The sequence below is a fragment of the Bos taurus genome, chromosome 13 (assembly GCF_002263795.3).
Source record: "Bos taurus isolate L1 Dominette 01449 registration number 42190680 breed Hereford chromosome 13, ARS-UCD2.0, whole genome shotgun sequence".
Classification (NCBI taxonomy): Eukaryota; Metazoa; Chordata; class Mammalia; order Artiodactyla; family Bovidae; genus Bos; species Bos taurus.
Window position 1 is genome coordinate 59,867,927 of NC_037340.1, and position 24,066 is coordinate 59,891,992.

General features: G+C 38.1%; 1 protein-coding gene and 1 pseudogene across 6 annotated transcripts in view; one reads left to right on the forward strand and one right to left on the reverse strand.

Moving 5' to 3' along the window:
- Positions 1-1,040: 1,040 nt before the first annotated feature.
- RAD21L1 (RAD21 cohesin complex component like 1) overlaps positions 1,041-24,066 on the reverse strand; it is a 49,106-nt gene continuing 26,080 nt past the window's right edge. For 2 of the 6 annotated variants that reach the window (XM_059893004.1, XM_010811624.4), the window contains exons 7-15: positions 23,777-23,947; positions 22,531-22,626; positions 21,481-21,588; positions 17,858-18,084; positions 17,527-17,626; positions 16,574-16,698; positions 13,316-13,411; positions 9,187-9,264; positions 1,041-2,580 (exon numbers count right to left, since the gene is read on the reverse strand). In XM_059893004.1, the coding sequence (XP_059748987.1) occupies positions 2,392-2,580; positions 9,187-9,264; positions 13,316-13,411; positions 16,574-16,698; positions 17,527-17,626; positions 17,858-18,084; positions 21,481-21,588; positions 22,531-22,626; positions 23,777-23,947 (1,190 nt within the window). In that variant the 3' untranslated portion in view covers positions 1,041-2,391. Of the gene's footprint in view, positions 2,581-9,186; positions 9,265-13,315; positions 13,412-13,817; positions 14,593-16,573; positions 16,699-17,526; positions 17,627-17,857; positions 18,085-21,480; positions 21,589-22,530; positions 22,627-23,776; positions 23,948-24,066 lie in introns of those variants that run through there. The other 4 variants (XM_059893005.1, XM_059893007.1, XM_059893006.1 and 1 more) reach the window with 4 other exon arrangements.
- LOC132346943 (small ribosomal subunit protein eS27-like) lies at positions 4,552-4,807 on the forward strand (annotated as a pseudogene).

Consider the following 24,066-nt stretch of genomic DNA (forward strand, 5'->3'; position numbering starts at 1 on the left):
TACCTAATTCGACAAGCTGACTCATTTGAAAAGACCCTAGTGTTGGGAAAGATTGAGGGCACGAGGAGAAGGGGACGACAGAGGATGAGATGGTTGGATGGGATCACTGACTCAAAGGACATGAGTTTGAGTGAACTCCGGGAGTTGGTGATGGACAGGGAGGCCTGGCGTGCTGTGGTTCATGGGGTTGCAAAGAGTCAGACACGAGTGACTGAACTGTAACTGTAACAGGGTATAAAATTAACCTGCAAAAGTCAACTATATTAATGACAAAATTATAAAGATGGAAAACAGGTTAAAGGTCTTCAGGGGCTAGGGAGTAAAGGAAGGAAGAAAGTGGCAGTAGCTACAAAAAAGTAACAGGTCATTCCTGTGAAAGAACTGTTCTATTTCTTGACTGTGGTGGTGGTCACATGAAGCCACCTATGTAGTACAACTGCATAGAACTAAACACACACAGGTGGCTCAGACGGTAAAGCGTCTGCCTGCAGTGCAGGGGACCTGGATTTGATCCCTGGGTTGGGAAGATCCCCTGGAGAAGGAAATGGCAACCCACTCCAGTACTCTTGCCTGGAAAATCCCATAGACTGAGGAGCCTGGTGGGCTACAGTCCATGGGGTCGCAAAGAGTTGGACACGACTGAGCGAACACATTCATTCTAAACACACACAAACAAATGAGCACATGTAAAACTGGTGAGACATGAATAAGGTGAGCAGACTGTATCAATGTCAGTGTCCCTGATACTGTACTATAAGTATGTAAGATGTTACCACTGGGGAAACTGGATGAAGAGTATACAGGATCCGTATTGTTTTTCACAAGTTCATGTGAACCTACAGTTATCTCAAAATAAAAAAGTAAACAAAAAGTCAACTGGAACTCACATACATTGCTAATAGGAATGCAGAAAGGTACATCTGGAAAATAATTTGTTAGTTTCTTATAAAGTTAAACATGCACTGGCCATACGACCCAGGCCTAGATATTTACCTTAGAAAATTAGAAACTTATATTCATACAAAAACTGTACACAGGTATATGCAGCAGCTCTATTTTTAATTGTTAAACAATATAAATGTCTTTCAGGGGGTAGATGGATACATAAACTGTGGTATATCCAGACAACAGATTGCTACTTAACAATACATAGGATTGAACCCCTGATACATGCTATAATTTGTACTAATCTCAAAGATGGAATGCAAGAAGTCAGTCTGAAAAAAGGTTACTTACTATATAGTTCCATTTGTATGACATTCTTAAAAAGATAAAACTATAGTCATGTAGAAGAGTAGTTACCAGGAGTTAGAATGGGGGAAGGGTGTGACTACAAAGGGTTAGTACAAGGGATTTTTTTGGTACCCTGGTTCTGATGGTGCTCACAGGAATCTATACCTGTAAAATTCATTGAACTGTGCACTAAAATAAAAAAGTCAATCTTTCCTGTGTTAATTAAAAATTAAAGGAAATTTTAAAAAAGGGAATTTTGACATCTAAAACTTATAGTTAATACATTCAAAGGGGCCATTTAGAATTTAGTCTGTAGCATAATTCCAGATACAATAGTATGGAGCTCACAGAGCATTACATGAAAATCTCTTAACTCAAACTTCAACTAAGAAAGAAAAACTTTGGTTTTAATGTCAAAAATGCTCAGTATACACCATATAAAGAACATTTATTTTAGTTACCTTCACTTGAATTATAGCTGAAAACAACATGTTGAATAAGCATCCATTAATTTTTTCTAATGTTAGTTTTGCTGATACATAAATGATAGCCATAATAATCATTAATAGTAAATAAACAGGTTGCATGAACTATAATTAGACTAAAGCCATATTATATTAGACTCATATAATTTGAGACTAAGAAAAATTTTATAACTCTTCGATTAAGATATTAGATTAAAAGCCAGGGCATTATATAAAACCAAGAGTGATATGCATTATAATCAAATAAATTATTGTTGTGGAGAAATAAGAAAGTGTTAATTATTAATTACTAATATGTATTAAGTTATAAAATTTAATAAATAATCCACTTTATAAAAATCCTTGAAGACATAAAGTATTTTTAAAATGTATCCTAAATACAACATTCAAGTCAAGGAAATGGTAAATGATATGCATTCAAGTCAACTAAGTTAAAAATATTACTTAGCTACAGTTATTTCTGGAAGCATATAGGTTTCTAATTATGCCTATGATTATTCTGAACTTACAAAGAGGAAATATGGGCTCAACCTATCTATCTATGAAATATGAGCTCAACCTATCTATGAAATGGATCAGACCTTCAGCTGCTTCCAGACAGCTTCTGCGTTAAACTGAACAATCTATCCAGAAATTCCAATGATGACATAAATCTGCATGTTCTGGATTTCCTTCACATTTTATGGAACATTGGTCCCACTGTAGCTATAATATCTGCATAGGGAGCACTCTGGCTCAGCTCAATAGCCTGATGTTTTTTTAGCATAAGAAAGCTATAAAATTTGGCAGCAGTTTGTTTCCGGTCACTATTTCTGCAGAGCTTCATCAGACTAAAGTACTGCATTCCCATCTTGTTGGATTCCTGGGAAAACAATTATAAAAGAGGAAAGGGAAATAAGATCATTAGAAACAAAGCAGGCTGTGGATGTATAATGAATAATAAATATTGGTATTTTTGATAAGTGACTGAAATTCTTAAATGGAGAAATGCAAATGATTTATTAGGAAACATAAAAAAACAGGTCATTGAGCACAGCTTGGTTCATTGACAAAATACACGCAAAAGAACTCTAAAGTGTTATACAAATTTCAATGTGTTATACAAATGTTAGGTCTATTGATGTTAACATAAATGGCTCCTGGGAAAAGTGCAATTAATTGAGACTTTCAGGCAGAAAAAAGTCCACAGGACCCTGCGAATCTTCAAAAACAATGATTATCAGCCTGTCAGGCTTGTTTTATAGGTACTGCAGGGTGGAGTTAACTAAACAACTCTAGTGTAAGTGTAATGGCAGGGGAATATGACTAAATAAATATCTCCCAGTTTCTTTGCACAGATTAAAAAGACATTGGTTCACTACAGGACACCTGTGAATCTACTTGAAAAACTGACATACAATGAAGTATTTGATTAGACTGCACTTGGAATCAGATTTCTAGAGAAGGAGTATTGTGTTTTAGTTAGAAATACTATGGTGAATACTGGCCAGTATCCCTGTGAATATTGTACTAATTTGGTAGCTGTGAAGCATTTTTTAAAAAGACCATATACAAAGGTCTTTTTTGTTTGTTTGTTTGCTAGTCCATAACATTTAACTCATGGCTCAGATGGTAAAGAATCTGCCTGTAATGCATGAGACACAGATTCAATCCCTGGCTCTGGAAGATCTCCTGGAGAAGGGAATGACTACCCACTCCAGTATTCTTGCCTGGAGAATTTAATGGAGAGATGAGCCTGGTGGGCTACAGTCCATGGGGTCACAAAGAGTCAGACACAACTGAGCAACCAACACTAACTTTTAAAAAATTGACAAGTTAAATATTTTATCATACTTTAATCTCAACCAAATGAGTAGCATAGCACAGTGTCAGCAGCCTTTGAGATAGCATGCCAAGCCTTCATTTATTCCCTCTCTTGAGGAGACAAGATGTGGATTGGGTGGTTTTCCCCAGGGAGAGAGCAGGGACAGCCTTGTAAATTTTAAGAACCCTTTTGACAAACACCCTGAGAGGATTATTCTGTTTCCTCCAGGAGCTCCTCTAAAATAAAGGTAAAGAAATGAAGAAGAGAAATACAAAGTGGAAGACTTACCAGACTTAGAGAAAGATGAAACCTAAATGCCAGCAGAGAGGAGAACCAGCAAAAGGCAAGACAATTTGAGATACAGAACCTAGACCCTGCTTATGGAAAGCATTTAAGGAACTTATTTGGAGAACAAGAATTTTTGAGGAATGTAGTAACCTCTAGACTGAGATGAGTGAACTGCAACATCCAATGGATTTTCAGCCTCTAGCCAGCTCTGCTCACTTTTGACTGGCCAGACCCAATGACTCAAATTGGCATGTACCAATTCCTTAATCAATCTTGTTCCTTCTGTTTCTCATGACTAATAGGGATTTTACACAATTCAGTGGTTTTTGGATACCAATCAAAAAACTCACTAGTTTGTTTAAATTCTGAAGTCAGGGGAGATTCTGTTAGCAACCAAGGACCTCTCAGTTCAGTCCCGAATGGATTTTTCCTCCAACTGCAACCCAAAGCTTCATATCTGTCGTCCTTTCCCTATAGAGTTTATTTATGCCACTAAATGGGTAAATGTATATAGACAGAATTTTACTTTCCTTCTAGATTCTCTAATTGTTTAATATATTTTACAGTGTCTAATATATCACATTATTAAAGCCATTCATCAATTTACCTTTGCATTTCAAAAATCTGGACATAAGGCCAGCATATACTTATGCTCAGTATTTAATGGTGAAATTTGAGTGTAAGTACAATAAAACATGAAAAATGTGGAAAAAAGGAGCATTTCCAGCAGTGAAAACCTCCCCTATGATGCCTCTTGCAAAGGATCACCTTCATCCTTCTCCAAAAAAGGAGAAGAGGAAACATGAGAAGAAGCACATGGTCCAGAGCCCCAGTTCCTACTCTATGGATGTGAAATGCCCAGGATACTATAAAATCACCACCAGCTCTAGCTGTGCACAAACACTAGTGGTTTTGTGTGTTGGCTGCTCCTTGTCCTTGACACCCTACAGGAATAAAAGCAAGGCTTACTGAAGGATGCTGCTTCAGACAGAAGTAGCACCAAAGAATCCAAAATCAAGATGAGTGGGAGACCATCCCAACAAACACATTTGAACAAAACAGAAACAAAATCCCTGAATGAAAGAAAACCTAGGAAAAGATCAGTGATTATAGGCAGCAGTATGTCATAAGCTGGAAATGAAGTGTGAAGTTAAAAACATGAGAATTCCTTAAAAGGCTACTTGAAAACAATTAGACCCTCAGGTTTACCACACCACCTCACAGAACCAGGAGACCATTAGTCCTGAACCCTAGCAGGAGGCAGAAAGTTGTCTTTCTGGAGGTACCAACCATGAGGTTTTAGACCTGGAATACGAGGCACTGTGGATAGTGGAAGAGAAGTGTTACAAACTGGGGGATTAAGGGAAATTCTAATATCTAAGCAGTGAGACTGCCAGCTTCTCCCTTACTCCCTTTTGTTTCCTCAACCATGGACGTCATGCTTATATCTTCTAGACAGTAGATTTGACCATGCAAAAATAGACCATTCCAAGGAAAAAAATTCTATAGATAATGACATCTGTGTGCGTATGTATTGGCGGGGGTGGGGACACCCAAAATTATCTCGCTATGAAGACAACAAGTCTATAAGCCCCACCCATGCTTATATAACCTCCAATCAGCTTTTTGGTGTCTCATTCTTAAATAAAAACCAAAGATCTATTAAACACTTGGATAAAATTTCTAATATCCAAGAGAATTACTAAGGAAACAATGAAGGCAGTAGGAGAAAGCTATAACCTCTGAAAATTAAGAGAAGACACCATCCACAAAAAATGATTAGGATGCTATTGAGAGAAAACAGATCAATGGTTGCTGGGGGCTGGGGGAGGGGGACCAGTGGGGGAGATGAGACAAAGGATTATCAAGAGACACAAAGAAACTTCTGGAGATTGTAGATATGTTCACTATCTTGACTGTGGTGAGAGTTTCCATAAATACATCAAAATTTATCTAACTGTATATTCTAAAATAGGTATGGTTTATTGTTATGTTAATCATACTTCAATAAAACTATTAAATATAAATAAATAGATTGTGAAAGTCACTCGGTAGTATCCAACTCTTTGTGACCCCATGGACTATACAGTCCATGGAATTCTCCAAGCTAGAATACTGGAGTGGGCAGCTGTTCAGATGCTATAAAATAAAATAATTAAAAAATAAAATAGTCAATAATAAAATTATTAATAAAACAAAATAATAACTGAGAAAAAAACTCCTGGAAAACAAAGAAGTTCAATAAAAATGAGGATAAAGCTGAAGAAATCTTCTAGAGCAATAAAGAACTATGGACGTAGGTTCATGACATTGTACAGGGGTCAGGGATCAAGACCATCCCTAAGAAAAAGAAATGCAAAAAGGCAAAATGGTTGTCTGAGGAGGCCTTACAAATAGCTGTGAAAAGAAGAGAAGCGAAAGGCAAAGGAGAAAAGGAAAGATAACACCCATTTGAATGCAGAGTTCCAAAGAACAGCAAGGAGAGATAAGAAAGCTTCCTCAGTAATCAATGCAAAGAAATAGAGGAAAACAATAGAATGGGAAAGACTAGAGATCTCTTCAAGAAAATTAGAGATACCAAGGGAACATTTCATGCAAAGATGGGCTCAATAAAGGACAGAAATGGTATGGACCTAACAGAAGCAGAAGATATTAAGAAGAGGTGGCAAGAATACTCAAAAGAACTGTACAAAAAAGATCTTCATGACCCAGATAATCACGATGGTGTGATCACTCACCTAAAGCCAGACATCCTGAAACGCAAAGTCAAGTGAGTCTTAGGAAGCATCTCTAGGAGCAAAGCTAGTGGAGGTGATGGAATTCCAGTTGAGCTATTTCAAATCCTAAAAGATAATGCTGTGAAAGTGCTGCACTCATTACACCAGCAAAGTTGAAAAACTCAGCAGTGGCCACAGGATTAGAAAAGTTCAGTTTTCATTCCAATCCCAAAGAAAGGCAATGCCAAAGAATGCTCAAACTACCGCACAATTGCACTCATCTCACACGCTAGTAAAGTAATGCTCAAAATTCTCCAAGTCAGGCTTCAACAGTACGTGAACCCTGAACTTCCAGATGTTCAAGCTGGTTTTAGAAAAGGCAGAGGAACCAGAGATGAAATTGCCAACATCCGTTGGATCATGGAAAAAGCAAGAGAGTTCCAGAAAAACATTTACTTCTGCTTTACTGGCTATGCAAAAGCCCTTGACTGTGTGGATCACAACAAACTGTGAAAAATTCTTCAAGAGATGGGAATACCAGACCACCTGACCTGCCTCCTGAGAAATCTGTATGCAGGTCAGGAAGCAACAGTTAGAACTGAACATGGAACAACAGACTGGTTCCAAATCAGGAAAGGAGTATGTCAAGGCTGTATATTGTCACTCTGCTTATTTAATTTATATGCAGAGTGCTGCTGCTGCTGCTGCTGCTAAGTCGCTTCAGTCGTGTCTGACTCTATGCGACCCCATAGACAGCAGCCCAGCAGGCTCCCTCACCCCTGGGATTCTCCAGGCAAGAACACTGGAGTGGGTTGCCATTTCCTTCTCCAATGCATGAAAGTGAAAAGTGAAAGTGAAGTCGCTCAGTCGTGTCAGACTATTAGCGACCCCATGGACTGCAGCCTACCAAGCTCCTCTGTCCATGGGATTTTCCAGGCAAGAGTACTGGAGTGGGGTGCCATTGCCTACATCATGAGAAATGCTGGGCTGGATGAAGCACCAGCTGGAATCAAGATTGCTGGGAGAAATATCAATAACCTCAGATATACAGATGACACCACCCTTATGGCAGGAAGCAAAGAAGAACTAAAGAGCCTCTTGATGAAAGTGAAAGCTGAGAGAGAAAAAATTGGCTTAAAGCTCAGCATTCAGAAAACGAAGATCATGGCATCTGGTCCCATCACTTCATGGGAAATAGATGGGGAAACAATGAAAGACTTTATTTTCTTGGGCTCCAAAATCACTGCAGATGGTGACTGCAGCCATGAAATTAAAAGATGCTTGATCCTTGGAAGAAAAGTTATGACCAACCTAGACAGCATATTAAAAAGCAGAGACATCACTTTGCCAACAAAGGTCTGTCTAGTCAAAGCTATGGTTTTTCCAGTAGTCATGTATGGATGTGAGAGTTGTACTATAAAGAAAGCTGAGCACCAAGGAACTGATGCTTTTGAACTGTGGTGTTGGAGAAGACTCTTGAGAGTCCCTTGGACTGCAAGGAGATCCAACCAGTCCATTCTGAAGGAGATGAGCCCTGGCAGTTCTTTGGAAGGAATGATGCTAAAGCTGAAACTCCAGTACTTTGGCCACCTCATGTGAAGAGTTGACTCATTGGAAAAGACTCTGATGTTGGGAGGGATTGGGGGCAGGATGAGAAGGGGACGACAGAGAATGAGATGGCTGGATGGTATCACTGACTCAATGGACGTGAGTCTGAGTGAACTCCAGGAGTTGGTGATGGACAGGGAGGCCTGGCATGCTGCAATTCATGGGGTCGCAAAGAGTCGGACACGACTGAGCAACTGAACTGAACTGAACGGCTGAATACTGTGCTGAAGATAGACTGGGGTTGGGGAGATATAACTAAGTTAAATTTTCATTTTCTGTTGAAAGAACTCAGCAGATAAAATGTAAAGCTGAAATATTAGGATAGAGGAGTAAGAACTTGTAATTAGAAGTATAGATATAAATCTATAAGAAATAGTTCAATTTCCTCTGGAAAGCAGAATTTAGGGATAAGGAGGGGATAGGACAAAAGACTTCTGTGTTTCCCTTTCAGCCTTACAGCATAGTATACTGAACTTTCAAAATTATACGCATGGATGGGGCTTCCTTAATGGCTCAGTGGTAAAGAATTCGCCTGCAGTAGTTTGATTCCTGGGTCAAGAAGATTCCCTGGAGGTGGAAATGGCAACCTACTCCAATATTCTTACCTGGAAAAAAATCCCATGGACAGAGGAGCCTGGCAGGCTACAGTCCATGGGGTTGCAAAGAGTCGGACACGACTGGGTGACTAAGCATGAATTATTTTGATAAAAATATGTTAAATTTTGAAATTATCTGTTTTGTTCTTAAACTGTTATAAATTTAATTACATATTGAGAATTAGTTGACAGCCTGCTAAACACAAGAATGAGACATAGCATAGATGTCTAGGGACATGCATATGGGTAAGAATTGATTACAGCATATGGGCACCAAAAACAAACTCATACTTAGCCCTGGGTATACAGCTTACAATACATTTCACTATAGAGTAATTTGGCCTCAACAAGAACACAGTGAAAATGGTTTCATTTTTATTAATATCTAGAGGATTGAACTCAACTTTTTATTTTTAAAACTAAAAACAGTGTTGATAAACCCTACCAAGTCTTACCTGCAAACTATGTAACATCTGAAGTATTCTTAGATTCCATCTTTCTGCCTCAATATTTTGTTCATTCCCCCATGACTCCTGTTTGAAAAATTGATAAAATATTTCCTTTAATCAAAATTTATTGACTGTTTACTATCTGCCAACCATAGTGTAGAAAGAAACACAAGACACACAACTGTAACATGGGGTCCTGCCAAATAAGGAGGTTATCATCTGCAGTTGAGAGAATAAGACCAACAAACAGGTACAGCTCAGTTTTTATAGGCTGATGTCTATGCTCCCAGGCTATCTTCTGACAAGGGGCTCCAGAGTAGGAGATTCTGCATCTGTATTGGTGATGCATCCCAGGCATTGTACCCTTACTTTTAAAGGTAAAGATGACCACTTTTGGCTAGGACTCTCCCAGCTCTGGTCAATCTGAACTCAGATGACAGGAGTAAACATAAAGTTAGAGAAGAACTGCATTATAAAGATCTTTATTTGAATTTATCTGGTGATATAAAGGTTCTAACAATAATTGATGTTTAGTGAGTTGTGTCCAATTGGGTTAGGAACCTTTCAAATTTCAAGGATGCCTTGTCAAAAAAAAGATCAACACACTGCCTTTCACATTATGTAAATAGATCCAACTTTTCAACCTTCTTTTCAGTTTTTAGTCACTTGCAGAAACACCATTAATATTTAAAAATTATAAACTTGAAATCCCTTCACAGGAACTCACTCTAAGTCTCCTTACCAACTAACAACTTATAAACTGAGAACAGAACTGAACATAGGAAAGGTGCTGATAAGTCTGATAAAAAAGCATGCCTATAAAGGGTTTGGGGGTGGGGATGGGCAAGTGGCACAGATCTGACCTATTAATACTTTATAATTTTTCCTATGTTATCTCTGTTATCATGCAACCTAACAGCTTCTGTGTTACCCTTATCACAGCTCCACTGTTTGTCAAGCTTTCACGTATACCTCTGGAGCCCAGACACTTCCTAACAGTGCTTTCAATTTCATCGACTCCAAGATGACTTCAGAAAGCTTCAGAATATCCTATATGATATTTTAAATCATCTAAGGCTAAAGGGACTGCCAAGTCCCCATTCCTGCCAGCTGCACTGGCTTCCTGGTTCTGCCTATACAGCATCCTTTCTTACATGCCAAAGAGACTGATCTGAAAATATGGTCAATATTATTCTGTAGAGTTTTCTAAATTCTTCTAGGTAAAATGTTTATGTTTATTCCTTACTGGTTGATTCTGGGATAAATTAGTTTACCCAATTACTAATGTTGTATTTTATTGTTAAATACACAAAAGCTATTTTTCAAATGTGAAAAGTAATGGCCCAACTCCTTGTTAAAGATCCATGAGACTGCAGTTTCACCTATATTGTACAACTAAACTAACCAGGAAAAGCCTCAGAAAAAATAGTCTGTGTACTTTGCTGAAGCCTGTCTACTTGAGCTATCTGGATACCCTACAGCTGAGTCCATAGTGTGGAAAGCCTAGTTGATTATTAAAACAGCTGAACTTGTGCTGTGTTGTGGTTTTCTTGACCATATGTAAAAATAACCCGTGTCTAGAAACAAAGAAGAACTGTACAAAAACAAACAAACAAAAAACAGAAGAACTGTACAAAAAAGATCTTCAAGACCCAGATAATCACAATGCTGTGATCACTCACCTAGAGCCAGACATCCTGGAATGTGAAGTCAAGTGGGCCTTAGAAAGCATCACTATGAACAAAGCTAGTGGAGGTGATGGAATTCCAGTTGAGCTATTTCAAATCCTGAAAGATGATGCTGTGAAAGTGATGCACTCAGTATGCCAGCAAATTTGGAAAACTCAGCAGTGGCCACAGGACTGGAAAAGGTCAGTTTTCATTCCAATCCCAAACAAAGGCAATGCCAAAAATGCTCGAACTACCACACAATTGCGCTCATCTCACACGCTAGGAAAGTAATGCTCAAAATTTTCCAAGCCAGGCTTCAGCAATACGTGAACTGTGAACTTCCAGATGTTCAAGCTGGTTTTAGAAAAGGCAGAGGAACCAGAGATCAAATTGCCAACATTTGCTGGATCATGGAAAAAGCAAGAGAGTTCCAGAAAAGCATCTATTTCTGCTTTACTGACTATGCCAAAGCCTTTGACTGTGTAGATCACAATAAACTGTGGGAAAATTCTTAAAGAGATGGGAATACCAGACTATCTGACCTGTCTCTTGAGAAACCTGTATGCAGGTCAGGAAGCAACAATTAGAACTAAACATGGAACAACAGACTGGTTCCATATAGGAAAAGGAGTACGTCAAGGCTGTATATTGTCACCCTGCTTATTTAACTTATATGCAGAGTACATCATGAGAAATGCTGGACTGGAAGAAGCACAAGCTGGAATCAAGATTGCTGGGAGAAATATCAATAACCTCAGATATGCAGATGACACCACCCTTATGGCAGAAAGTGAAGAAGAACTCAAAAGCCTCTTGATGAAAGTGAAAGAGGAGAGTGAAAAAGTTGGCTTAAAGCTCAGCATTCAGAAAACAAAGATCATGGCATCTGGTCCCATCACTTCATGGGAAATAGATGGGGAAACAGTGGAAACAGTGTCAGACTTTATTTTCTTGGGCTCCAAAATCACTGCAGATGGTGACTGCAGCCATGAAATTAAAAGATGCTTACTTCTTGGAAGGAAAGTTATGACCAACCTAGACAGCATATTTAAAAGCAGAGACGTTACTTTGCAAAACAAAGGTCCGTCTAGTCAAGGCTATGGTTTTTCCAGTGGTCATGTATGGATGTGAGAGTTGGACAGTGAAGAAAGCTGAGCGCCGAAGAAATGATGCTTTTGAACTGTGGTGTTGAAGAAGACTCTTGAGAGTCCCTTGGACTGTAAGAAGATCCAACCAGTCCATCCTAAAGGAGATCAGTCCTGGGTATTCATTGGAAGGACTAATGTTGAAGCTGAAACTCCAATACTTTGGCCACCTCATGCGAAGAGTTGACTCATTAGAAAAGACCCTAATGCTGGGAAGGATTAGGGGCAGGAGGAGAAGGGGATGACAAGAGGATGAGATGGCTGGATGGCATCACCGACTCGATGTACATGGGTTTGGGTAGACTCCAGGAGTTGGTGATGGACAGGGAGGCCTGGCATGCTGTGATTCATGGGGTCACAAAGAGTTGGACACGACTGAGCAACTGAACTGAAGTGAACTGAGAAGCAAAGAGAAAGGTGAAAGTGACTCAGCTGTCTTCTGGCTCAGCTGTTTGGACACTTCAGGTAAAAATTTCAGGTATTTATTCTGTCCTAGATTATCCAGAGAATTCAGTCATATGAAAAAAAAACAATGTAATAGTCTTGGAACTCATTATACAGATAGTTTATCTAAAAACAAACTAATATTAGGCATTACTAGGTGCTTCAATATTATTTACTAAGAAACTTTTTGTCAAAATTTATTACAATCTTAAAAATGCCTTCAGCACTGTAGGACAGGGATTATAGAAAGGTGACAGTAATCTCTGTGGAGTCAGGTGAGTCCGACATTAGCTCAGGGTTTGCTATGGACTTGTGGTCCTCTGTGCAGACCATGCCCTTTGAACTTTGTATTCCTTTACCCGAAGTTTATGCTTTAACCTTCAATCCCATTCTTATTTTATTTCTACAAATGGTGAACAGATAAAAAATACAGTCAGGAATGGGAAATGGTCAGTAAAGACCATTCCCTTTTTCTGATCTCTAGAAGTCAGAACATTTTTTCATTTGAAAAATAAAATTTCAAATGTCTTAAGGCATACCCCATGATACAGCTCTGTTTCTTTAGAGATGTTTTAATAACTTAAAAAAATGACTATCAACATTTTAACCAGGACTACATTTGATAAGCATAAAAATCTCATATCTTTTAAAACATTACTTGAAATTTCAAAATAAATCAAAGAAAGAATAAAAGATCAAAGCAATTCTACATATGCTCTGTCAAGCTAATCATACACATCTTTGTTAAGATCACAAATTTAAACTGTAATTTTAGAAAGTAACATTACAGCTAAAAATAATTTTGGGGTAAATAAGGTGCTAACTGTTTAGGAACAAAGTTTTAAAGAACATCCTCAAGACTATACATCTATTTACCAATTCCATTGGACAATTTTCAATTTCCTGTGCCAAGATGGCATTCATTAAAGATGATTCCTCAGCAGCTGAAGACACCATTTCAACAATATCCTGCTAAAGCAAATTAGGGAAATATAGGTAAGTCATCACAGTAGTAGTAGTCATCACAGGAACAATCTCATTTTGTTAAATGATTTAATCACATGGATGCTCATTTCTAAAACTAATTGAAAATACTATCTGCATTCTCAAAATATCATTTCTGAAATATCCCAGACTTAAATATTCCTATTTTCTTTATGCCTCCCACACATGAAGAACTTGCATGTTCTGCCCTCATTGCTTTTTTCCTCCTATATCTTATTCCTATATTCTATATTATATCTTATATTCTTATTCCTCCAATATCTTTTTCCCGCCTATTTCTATCACTACCACAGACTTCATATCAAAAGTCTCTGCTGCTGTGCATCTGAGACCATTTCTTTTGAAGCAGTCTGTCTTTGCCCTAGTCCCCTACCTTTAATTTCATGCCAGAACCAGGTGGCAGAGGAAGAACTGTAAGCAGAGGGAACGAGAATGGGAGAAGCGATATTAATATCCCTTCTTAGGGCGATGACAGGATTCTTGTCACTGCTGCTGGAGCTGCCAATGGCAAGAGGGAAGAAAAACTGTGTCCACTGGAAGGGAAGTGGAAGAAGAGAAATCCTCCATTCCCCATTGCTCCTTTCTCATCACTATAGAAGCTGCTGGCCCCCTTTTCATCTTCAACCTGTCTCCAAGCTCCATTCCCCAACTGGCATCTATGATGGTGACTAAGTTAAAAGCTTCCTACGGTATAGTTTAATTGACTTTTCACTTTCAGTTCAGTTCAGTTCAGTCACTCAGTCGTGTCTGACTCTTTGTGACCCCATGAATCACAGCACGCCAGGCCTCCCTGTCCATCACCAACTCCCGGAGTTCACTCAGACTCACATCCACTGAGTCAGTGATACCATCCAGCCATCTCCTCCTCTGTTGTCCCCTTCTCCTCCTGCCCCCAATCCCTCCCAGCATTAGAGTCTTTTCCAATGAGTCAACTCTTCACATGAGGTGGCCAAAGTACTGGAGTTTCAGCTTTAGCATCATTCCTTCCAAAGAAATCCCAGGGCTCATCTCCTTCAGAATGGACTGGTTGGATCTTCTTGCAGTCCAAGGGACTCTCAAGAGTCTTCTCCAACACCACAGTTCAACAGCATCAATTCTTCGGCGCTCAGCTTTCTTCACAGTCCAACTCTCACATCCATACATGACCACTGGAAAAACCATAGCCTAAATTAGATGGACCTTTGTTGGCAAAGTAATGTCTCTGCTTTTGAATATGCTATCTAGGTTGGTCATAACTTTCCTTCCAAGGAGTAAGCGTCTTTTAATTTCATGGCTGCAGTCACCATCTGCAGTGATTTTGGAGCCCCCCAAAATAAAATCTGACACTGTTTCCCCATCTATTTCCCATGAAGTGATGGGACCAGATGCCATGATCTTCATTTTCTGAATGTTGAGCTTTAAGCCAACTTTTTCACTCTCCACTTTCACTTTCATCAAGAGGCTTTTTAGTTCTTCTTCACTTTCTGCCATAAGGGTGGTGTCATCTGCATATCTGAGGTTATTGATATTTCTCCTGGCAATCTTGATTCCAGATTGTGCTTCTTTCAGCCCAGCGTTTCTCATGATGTACTCTTTGCATGAGTATAATGGGTTGCATTTGATTCTTTAATATACTTGTTTGTGGAGCCCTATCATGTTTTCCCTATTAATTTCTGTGAATATTACACATTTTCAGTTCAGTTCAGCTCAGTTGCTCAGTTGTGTCTGACTCTTTGTGACCCCATGAATTGCAGCATGCCAGGCCTCCCTGTCCATCACCAATTCCTGGAGTTCACTCAGACTCACGTCCATCGAGTCAGTGATGCCATCCAGCCATCTCATCCTCTTTCTTTAAAGAAAGCTGAGCACTGAAGAATTGATGCTTTAGAACTGTGGTGGTGGAGAAAACTCTTGAGGGTCCCTTGGACTGCAAGAGGATCCAACCAGTCAATCCTAAAGGAAATCAGTCCTCAATATTCATTGGAAGGACCGATGCTGAAGCTGAAACTCCAATACTTTGGCCACCTGATGTGAAGAACTGCCTCCTTGGAGAAGACCCTGATGCTGGGAAAGACTGAAAGCCAAAGGAGAAGGGGACGACAAGAGGATGAGATGGTTGGATGGCATCACCATTCAATGGACATGAGTTTGAGCAAACTCTGGGAGTTCGTGATGGACAGGGAAGCCTGGTGTGCTGCAGTCTGTGGGGTTGCAAAGAGTAGGACATGACTGAGTGACGGAACTGAACTGAAAGTGACACTGGGAAAATACTGGAAAGCACATTGTTTAAAACTATGTTTTTAATAACTACGTTTTTCAAATAGAAATTAAAAATAATTTTATTGGTAACGGATCTTTAGATATTCTTTCAGATTCAAGACTGGGCTTCCCTGGTAGCTCAGCTGGTTAAGAATCCACCTACAATGCAGGAGATCCCAGTTCAATTCTTGGGTCAGGAAGATCCCATGGAGAAGGGATAGACTACCCATTCCAGTCTTCTTGGGCTTCCCTGATGGCTCAGCTGGTAAAGAATCTGCCTGCAATGTTGGAGATCTGGGTTTGATCCCTGGGTTGGGAAGATCCCCTGGAGAAGGGAATGGCTACCCACTCTAGTATTCTGACCTGGAGAATTCCATGGACTATATAGTCGATGGGGTCACAAAGAGTCAGACACGAATGAGTGACTTTCACTTTCACTTCAGATTCAAGACCAAGGTAATTCATGGATCTAACACATATTATTCATAGAGATAGGAGGGTGAATTTATGAATAGAAGAAAACATGGGCGTATTTCTTTTTAATAGGTGTATTGTCTAGAGTTTTTAAGAATTCCTTGATATACTGAATGTGAGGCCTTAGCATATGACCAGGTTCACAGATAATAATTTATTCAGTGTACCATGCAAAATACTATTTCAGTATGAAACTACTTATCTTGTGATTTACTATAATATCTTAAACTTCTAGAAAAACTGTTTTGGATGGAAATTACGTATTACCCTGCAGTACTGCTGCATACAAGGAAGATATAGAATAACATAAGATGAAATATAAACTATAAATGTAAGAAGATATACCAGAATCTCAATTTTCTTTCACTATATATGTCAGGAAGATAATATTTTTATGATTCTCTTTGATTAACTTACATCAGAGTTAATGTTTTTATTGGTATTCTCATGAGAACTACATTTTGATCCATCAGTCACTTCCTTCCAAGTTTTAGGTTGACTTAACTCTTGCAGGAAATTTGGCTCTTCCATCATGGAGGTCTCTGAATTGTTAAAGAAGTAAAAAAGATTTCACGAAAGTTTCTTTCAAACTTAAAACTGGAATATGGCTTTTGCAAAAGAAAAGTTTTGACAGACAACTTAGAATCCACGAATTTAAGGATGCACAAGCTTTCTGATAGCACCCCAAGTCTCACATATTTACTTCCCTTTCCCCTCATTTGCCTCTTTATCACCTCTACTGCCATGTTCCATCAACTATCTCCTCCACACTCGCTCCCACACATTCAACTCTCAAGACAACATGGATAATTCAAGCCCATCTTGGTATATTGTTCAGCAGATTTTAATGCCTCCAGGAAGCAGGAGTTCACTCACCACAATAATAAGTTGGTTTTATTATTCCTTTATAATAGTCACAATAATAATTATTAATATTTCATGTCTTTTCTGGGGGATAGAAATGTCTTGTTTCAGGTTAACTGTATTGTTTAAATGCTATTCTTATCAAGTGATTTCTCAGGTTAGTTGTCTTAAACTGATATATTATCCTACTAGATATAAAAATGTTCTTTATCAAAGGCTTGTGAGTACTGCCTATGAGGGTAGGGGAGGTGGGAAAGGGTGAGATTAAGAATAGCCCACATAGTATATACACTTCATCTTTTTAAGGTGGTTTGTTGGACAAAAATTAATTTGCACATAGAAAAATGCAATGCTGATTTAACAATTTCTTTTAAGTTCAAGTATTCTTCTAAGAGCATTTACATTTGGGAATATGGAATTAGGTTCCATCTTTATTTTGAAATGTAAAATCACATTTTTGTTTCTACAACATTCCCTTCAACACCAACAAAATTAGGATGTCTCACCTAATATGTTTTTGCTTCCCATTTCTTCCTTTACTGACTCCTTCTGTATCAATTTTCTTCCAAGTTTAAAGCCAGAGGACACAAAGCATTTTGTAAACAACTGTAAAAATATACACTTTTCCTCATTTTTTGTACAAGTAAAGCAATTCAACAAAATACAAGCACATATGCTAAAAAGTAATAACTATAATTCATGTACATACATCGAGCAAATTAATTCAAAAGTAAGGGGGTGTTTTTTCACGGGCTTAAATTGTTGCATATATGAATATAAATATGTATTTATTTATCACCAAACATTGCACCCATGTAAAAGTATGGAAGCTGTTACCATTTTCAGTTCAGCATGAGTCAAATCCTGGGCAGCAGTTGACAGAAGTATATCTGCTCCTCCCTTTTGCTTCCACATCATCAATCTTTGGGTAGGAGGTGCAAGTTCCAAAACCATGAGTGTGTCCGTAAAGGAAGTAAGCTGTCTATGCATAATTTTGCTACTGATCTCCTTGACTGGATCTATGAGCAATTTCCTGTTTTTGCCTTTTCTTTTTTCAGCAATATCTAAATATAAGAAATATGTACAAATGTGATAGGTTGTACAGCTCTGTAAAATGATATTCTAGGCACTGCATATCTAAGAAATGTCTAACACAATACACCCTACAGAGTTGCCTTGGTAAGAAAACCCCAGTAGAAAATTCATTCTACTGAAAATTATCCTTTTAAGGTTTTTGCACAGCTAGGGTGTCTCAGCAGCCAAGGGTTAACACATTTTGTAAACTGCTTAGGAGGCAGTTGACCTACTAAGTGCACAACTGAAAACTGTGGAGCAGGGAGCACATTGAAAGGGAAGTCACTCAGTTTTGAAGTTCCATAAAATATCTAACTTTGCAAAAAGCAAAGGAGAAAAGGAAAGATATAAGCATCTGAATGCAGAGTTCCAAAGAATAGCAAGGAGAGATAAGAAAGCCCTCCTCAGTGATCAATGCAAATAAATAGAGGGAAACAACAGAATAGGAAAGACTAGAGATCTCTTCAAGAAAATTAGAGATACCAAGGGAACATTTCATGCAAAGATGGGCTCGATAAAGGACAGAAATGGTATGGACCTAACAGAAGCAGAAGATATTAAGAAGAGGTGGCAGGAATACACAGAAGAACTGTACAAAAAAGATCTTCACGACCCAGATAATCCCGATGGTGTGATCACTGACCTAGAGCCAGACATCCTGGAATGTGAAGTCAAGTGGGCCTTACAAAGCATCACTATGAACAAAGCTAGTGGAGGTGATGGAATTCCAGTTGAGCTCTTTCAAATCCTGAAAGATGATGCTGTGAAAGTGCTGTACTCAGTATGCCAGCAAATTTGGAAAACTCAGCAGTGGCCACAGGACTGGAAAAGGTCAGTTTTCATTCCAATCCCAAAGAAAGGCAATGCCAAAGACTGCTTAAGCTACCACACAATTGCACTCATCTCACACGCTAGTGGCAACTCAATCTAGTGTTCTTGCTTGGAGAATCCCAGGGACAGGGGAGCCTGGTGGGCTGCCATCTATGGGGTCGCACAGGGTCGGACACGACTGAAGCAACTTAGCAGCAGCAGCAGCACACGCTAGTAAAGTAATGCTCAAAATTTTCCAAGCCAGGCTTCAGCAATATGTGAACCGTGAACTTCCTGATGTTCAAGCTAGTTTTAGAAAAGGCAGAGGAACCAGAGATCAAATTGCCAACATTTGCTGGATCATCGAAAAAGCAAAAGAGTTCCAGAAAAACATCTATTTCTGCTTTATTGACTATGCCAAAGCCTTTGACTGTGTGGATCACAAGAAACTGTGGAAAATTCTTCAAGAGATGGGAATACCAGACCACCTGACCTGCCTCTTGAGAAACCTATATGCGGGTCAGGAAGCAACAGTTAGAACTAAATATGGAACAACAGACTGGTTCCAAATAGGAAAAGGAGTACGTCAAGGCTGTATATTGTCACCCTGCTTATTTAACTTATATGCAGAGTACATCATGAGAAACGCTGAGCTGGAAGAAGCACAAGCTGGAATCAAGATTGCTGGGAGAAATATCAATAACCTCAGATATGCAGATGACACCACCCTTATGGCAGAAAGTGAAGAAGAACTCAAAAGCCTCTTGATGAAAGTGAAAGTGGAGAGTGAAAAAGTTGGCTTAAAGCTCAGCATTCAGAAAACAAAGATCATGGCATCTGGTCCCATCACTTCATGGGAAATAGATGGGGAAACAGTGGAAACAGTGTCAGATTTTATTTTCTTGGGCTCCAAAATCACTGCAGATGGTGACTGCAGCCATGAAATTAAAAGACACTTACTCCTTGGAAGAAAAGTTATGACCAAACTAGATAGCATATTCAAAAGCAGAGACATTACTTTGCCAACAAAGGTCCGTCTAGTCAAGGCTATGGTTTTTCCAGTGGTCATGTATGGATGTGAGAGTTGGACTGTAAAGAAAGTTGAGTGCCAAAGAATTGATGCTTTTGAACTGTGGTGTTGGAGAAGCCTCTTGAGAGTCCCTTGGACTGTAAGAAGATCCAACCAGTCCATTCTGAAGGAGATGAGCCCTGGGAGTTCTTTGGAAGGAATGATGCTAAAGCTGAAACTCCAGTACTTTGGCCACCTCATGTGAAGAGTTGACTCATTGGAAAAGACTCTAATGCTGGGAGGGATTGGGGGCAGGAGGAGAAGGGGACGACAGAGGATGAGATGGCTGGATGGCATCACCGACTCGATGGACGTGAATCTGAGTGAACTCCGGGAGTTGGTGATGGACAGGGAGGCCTGGCGTGCTGTGATTCATGGGGTCACAAAGAGTCGGACACGACTAAGTGACTGAACTGAACTAAATTGAAAATATCTAACTAACTAGAAAACTTAAAAAAAAATTACTGATACATTAAATATTTACTTATTTATTTTTCAGGATAACTTTTTGAAACATTAATTTGTATCTCTCCAGTGCATTTTCCCCTCTCCCACTGAAATTCATATGTAAATTCCAAATAGATAGCTAGGGTCATGGGATTTGCTCCTTTAACTAATTTTGCCAGGTGAAAAGCAGAAGTCAAGCTTTTCCTTAGTGAAGATGCAACAGTTGGGGGATGGTTAGATTTCTTGGAAAGGGTGGAAATCTGAGATCAGATGGAGCCATAAGGAACCTGCTTGCTGATGTGTCTCAGTAAAATCCTAGGAATATGATAAGATTCCAAAGAGGCTGGCTATGTGATGACCACAGAGACTATGCAGGCTGGGACCCTGGGTATCACAAGGCGGTATGGCTGATGACCAGAGGTTCCCTTCCACCTACTGCACCCCTCCCAAAACTTGATACTACATGGTTCAGGGCAGATAGGGGAGCTATGCAGATTGAATTTCTTGCCAAACCAAGTGGGATAGAGGCTCAGAATTGAATTCTGTAAAGAAAAAGTTGAATGCTTTATTCTTTGCATGCCTGAATTTATAAACTGAAATTCATATCAAAGATAATACTTAAAACTAGGATATGCTTAAAAGATCTAGGGATATATTCGATTCATATCCAGTGCCTCTATTTGGATCCTTTTACTCTGTCTTATTTTAAATATGCAAACACTCATTTGCATGTTTATCTTCCCAGTCAGATTTTAAGCTTCTTAAAAGCAGGAACTATGTTGTCTTCATTTCTGTGCTCAGAATAAATGGCTCAATAACTACTGGAACTGAACTCAGTTTTAAATTTTTCAGTTTCCCAAACTGGATAGATGGTTTGATCAGGACTGGATAGAATAAAAGTATCATCTTAAACTTTCTTCACATTCTTCCCTTATTGTATTATAAATGTTATTACTAGATTGACTACTTCCTAAAACATTTTAAGAATTATCAAAATATCTCAGGGTAAATGAGATAGTAGTGCCTCAAAGCTAAAAATAAAAACATGAATGATTCTGACCTGAAGTATCAATTGGATCAAGGATAAATTCTTCCTCTTCTTTTGATACTGTAGTTTCATCCATTTTTTCATTTTCAGGTGAACATACACACTCTGGATTATCTGGTGCTACTCATCAACATTGCCATAAAAGGATTTATTAAAAATATAATGATTATGTTGCAAACTAGAAGACTATATGAGAATTAAAGTGAAAGATTAACTGTAGATTTAATATTGCTAACTGGAGCCACAAATGAAGTTTTAGAATCATGTATTTAATAGAGTTGAAGAGGTTCAGAGATTATATAGTCTGGGACCCACAGTGTCCAGGTAGGTCAAATATTAATCACCCACTTTTCCTCCTGTGACATCTAAGCCTAGGCTACAGTCATGGCAGAAGTAAAAACAGTGGTAGGAACCACAATAAATGACTGACATAAATTTGACAATATGTCTGCTAAAAATTGTAAGGATTGTACATAACTAAATTTTTATTGCCCTTATTTCAGCTTTAAATTTATACTATTGTGTTAGAAAGCAAATGTAACATCCAAAAGTGAAAAATCAAAATGAGACTAATCATTTTTTACTTCTTAACAAAAATCAGACTACAAAGACTTCAAATCATCTGAAGTACTTTCACAACCAGTTTCAAGTAGAAAATACCCCCATATTTGTGATTTCTATAAAACTGTATGTAGATCATCAAGCCATGTTAATATTAATGTGGTATTAATGTTAATAATAACAATGTTAATGTCAAACATTAATGATGTTTTTACTATGTAACATATTATTTTAATGATTCAAAAGCAGGATATTTTGCCAGAGTATTTAAATATGCTCTCATAACAAATAAACCCAATCCTGATTAAACACCCATCATTGTACTTTTCTCAAAACTTAATTTTCTATGCTCTGTTATCTAAGTCATGCTAAGAGTTTGAGGGACAACTCTCTTTAATATCTTTCACTAAACTATACTGCTCCTTAAACCTAGAAATTTTGAGGCTTAATTTGAATATTAATATCTATTCACTTTCTACACAAAAGAAAATTCCTACATACCCACTACAGTATTAGGAGACTCAGGAAGCAGGGAAATTTCTGTATTTAAATGCATTTCTTCTAACAGGATATTCTGATCATCTTGCAGTAGATTGTCTTGAAAACAAAATAAACACTTTTCTTATAAAGAGCTGAATCTGTCATTTGTTCACTAAACACTTGATAACTTAGTATGCAACGAGTTGTCAAGGGATATAAAAAAGAGTGAACCCTACTTAATTAGATTTGATTGGTTATATGGATTACCATGGGGTTTCCCTGATGGCTCAAATGGTAAAGAATCCACCTGCCAATACAGGAGATGTGGGTTTGATCCCTGGATTGGGAAGCTCCCTTGGAGAAGGAAATGTTAACCAACTCCAGTATTCTTGCCCGGGAAATCCTATGGACAGAGGAGCCTGGTGGGCTATAGTCCATGGGGTCACAAAAGAGTTGGACATGACTGAGCGACTAAACAACAACCTAGACTACAATATTTCATGCAGTAGGAAATAAAATTTTATATATTTAATTTCCTTTCCTTTATTAAACATGTATTTTTAAGTGTTTAATGTCAGAAAATATTTACTAAACTATCAAGATAGTAGCCTTGTTACAAAGCCATGTTTAGACTTCAAATCAAGAAATAAAAGTTTTCAAACTCCTTTAGCGGAGATCTAAGGTAGAGCCACTATTTTTCATAGTTTTCAAATTTCAGTAAGTTTGCCATAACCAGCCTTTTATTGTAGATAATTAAAAAATATTTGATATATAAAGGTCAATATCATTATAATTAGGTACATTTAGACTTCCCAGTTTTGTCTATCCTATTTCTATGATTACTTTACAGTAATATCATAATAAAATAATAATATAAAATGCTAGACAGATCCTTTAGAATAGCCATCCCACAATTTTTGCTAAAGAAAATGTTTCTAGTATATGATCTAGTATATTTTGTGAGGAGTACACTAACCTCACTTCTTTCTCTCTAGAAACCAGAAGTTTGTAAAAAGAAAAACAAGAACCTATATGATAAATGTATTTCACAACCTATATAATAAATGTGTCAAAGATGGCTATTTACTTAGATCTAGCCTAAATGTTTAAATATACTATAGACTTTGAAAACTTAGGTAAAAAATATTTTAATCTATATGACACAGAAGCGTATCTGAAATTTCTGTTTGTTGGAATAAATCTTCCAGTTTGTTATAGTAATTTGACTGAAACAAATATCCAGTTTCTATATGACCAGAGAGCATACCAATCATTTCTCCTGCAGCTCCTTCATCTCCAAATCCATCTCCACTGCCACAGAACAGAGATTTGTCTCCAGTGGGGCTTCCAGAACTATGTTCAAGTAAAAGACCACTGGAACTGAGCAATATGCTGTCATCAAATAAGCTATGTCTTCTGAGAATTTCAGGTTCTTCCCCTAGATAAATATATATCATTAATACTGAGTTAGTCATAGAAAAAATTTTAGGGTTAGAAGCTAGAATTTAGATATCATCTTGTATAGCTCCTCTCATTTTATAGATGAGAAAAACGAGA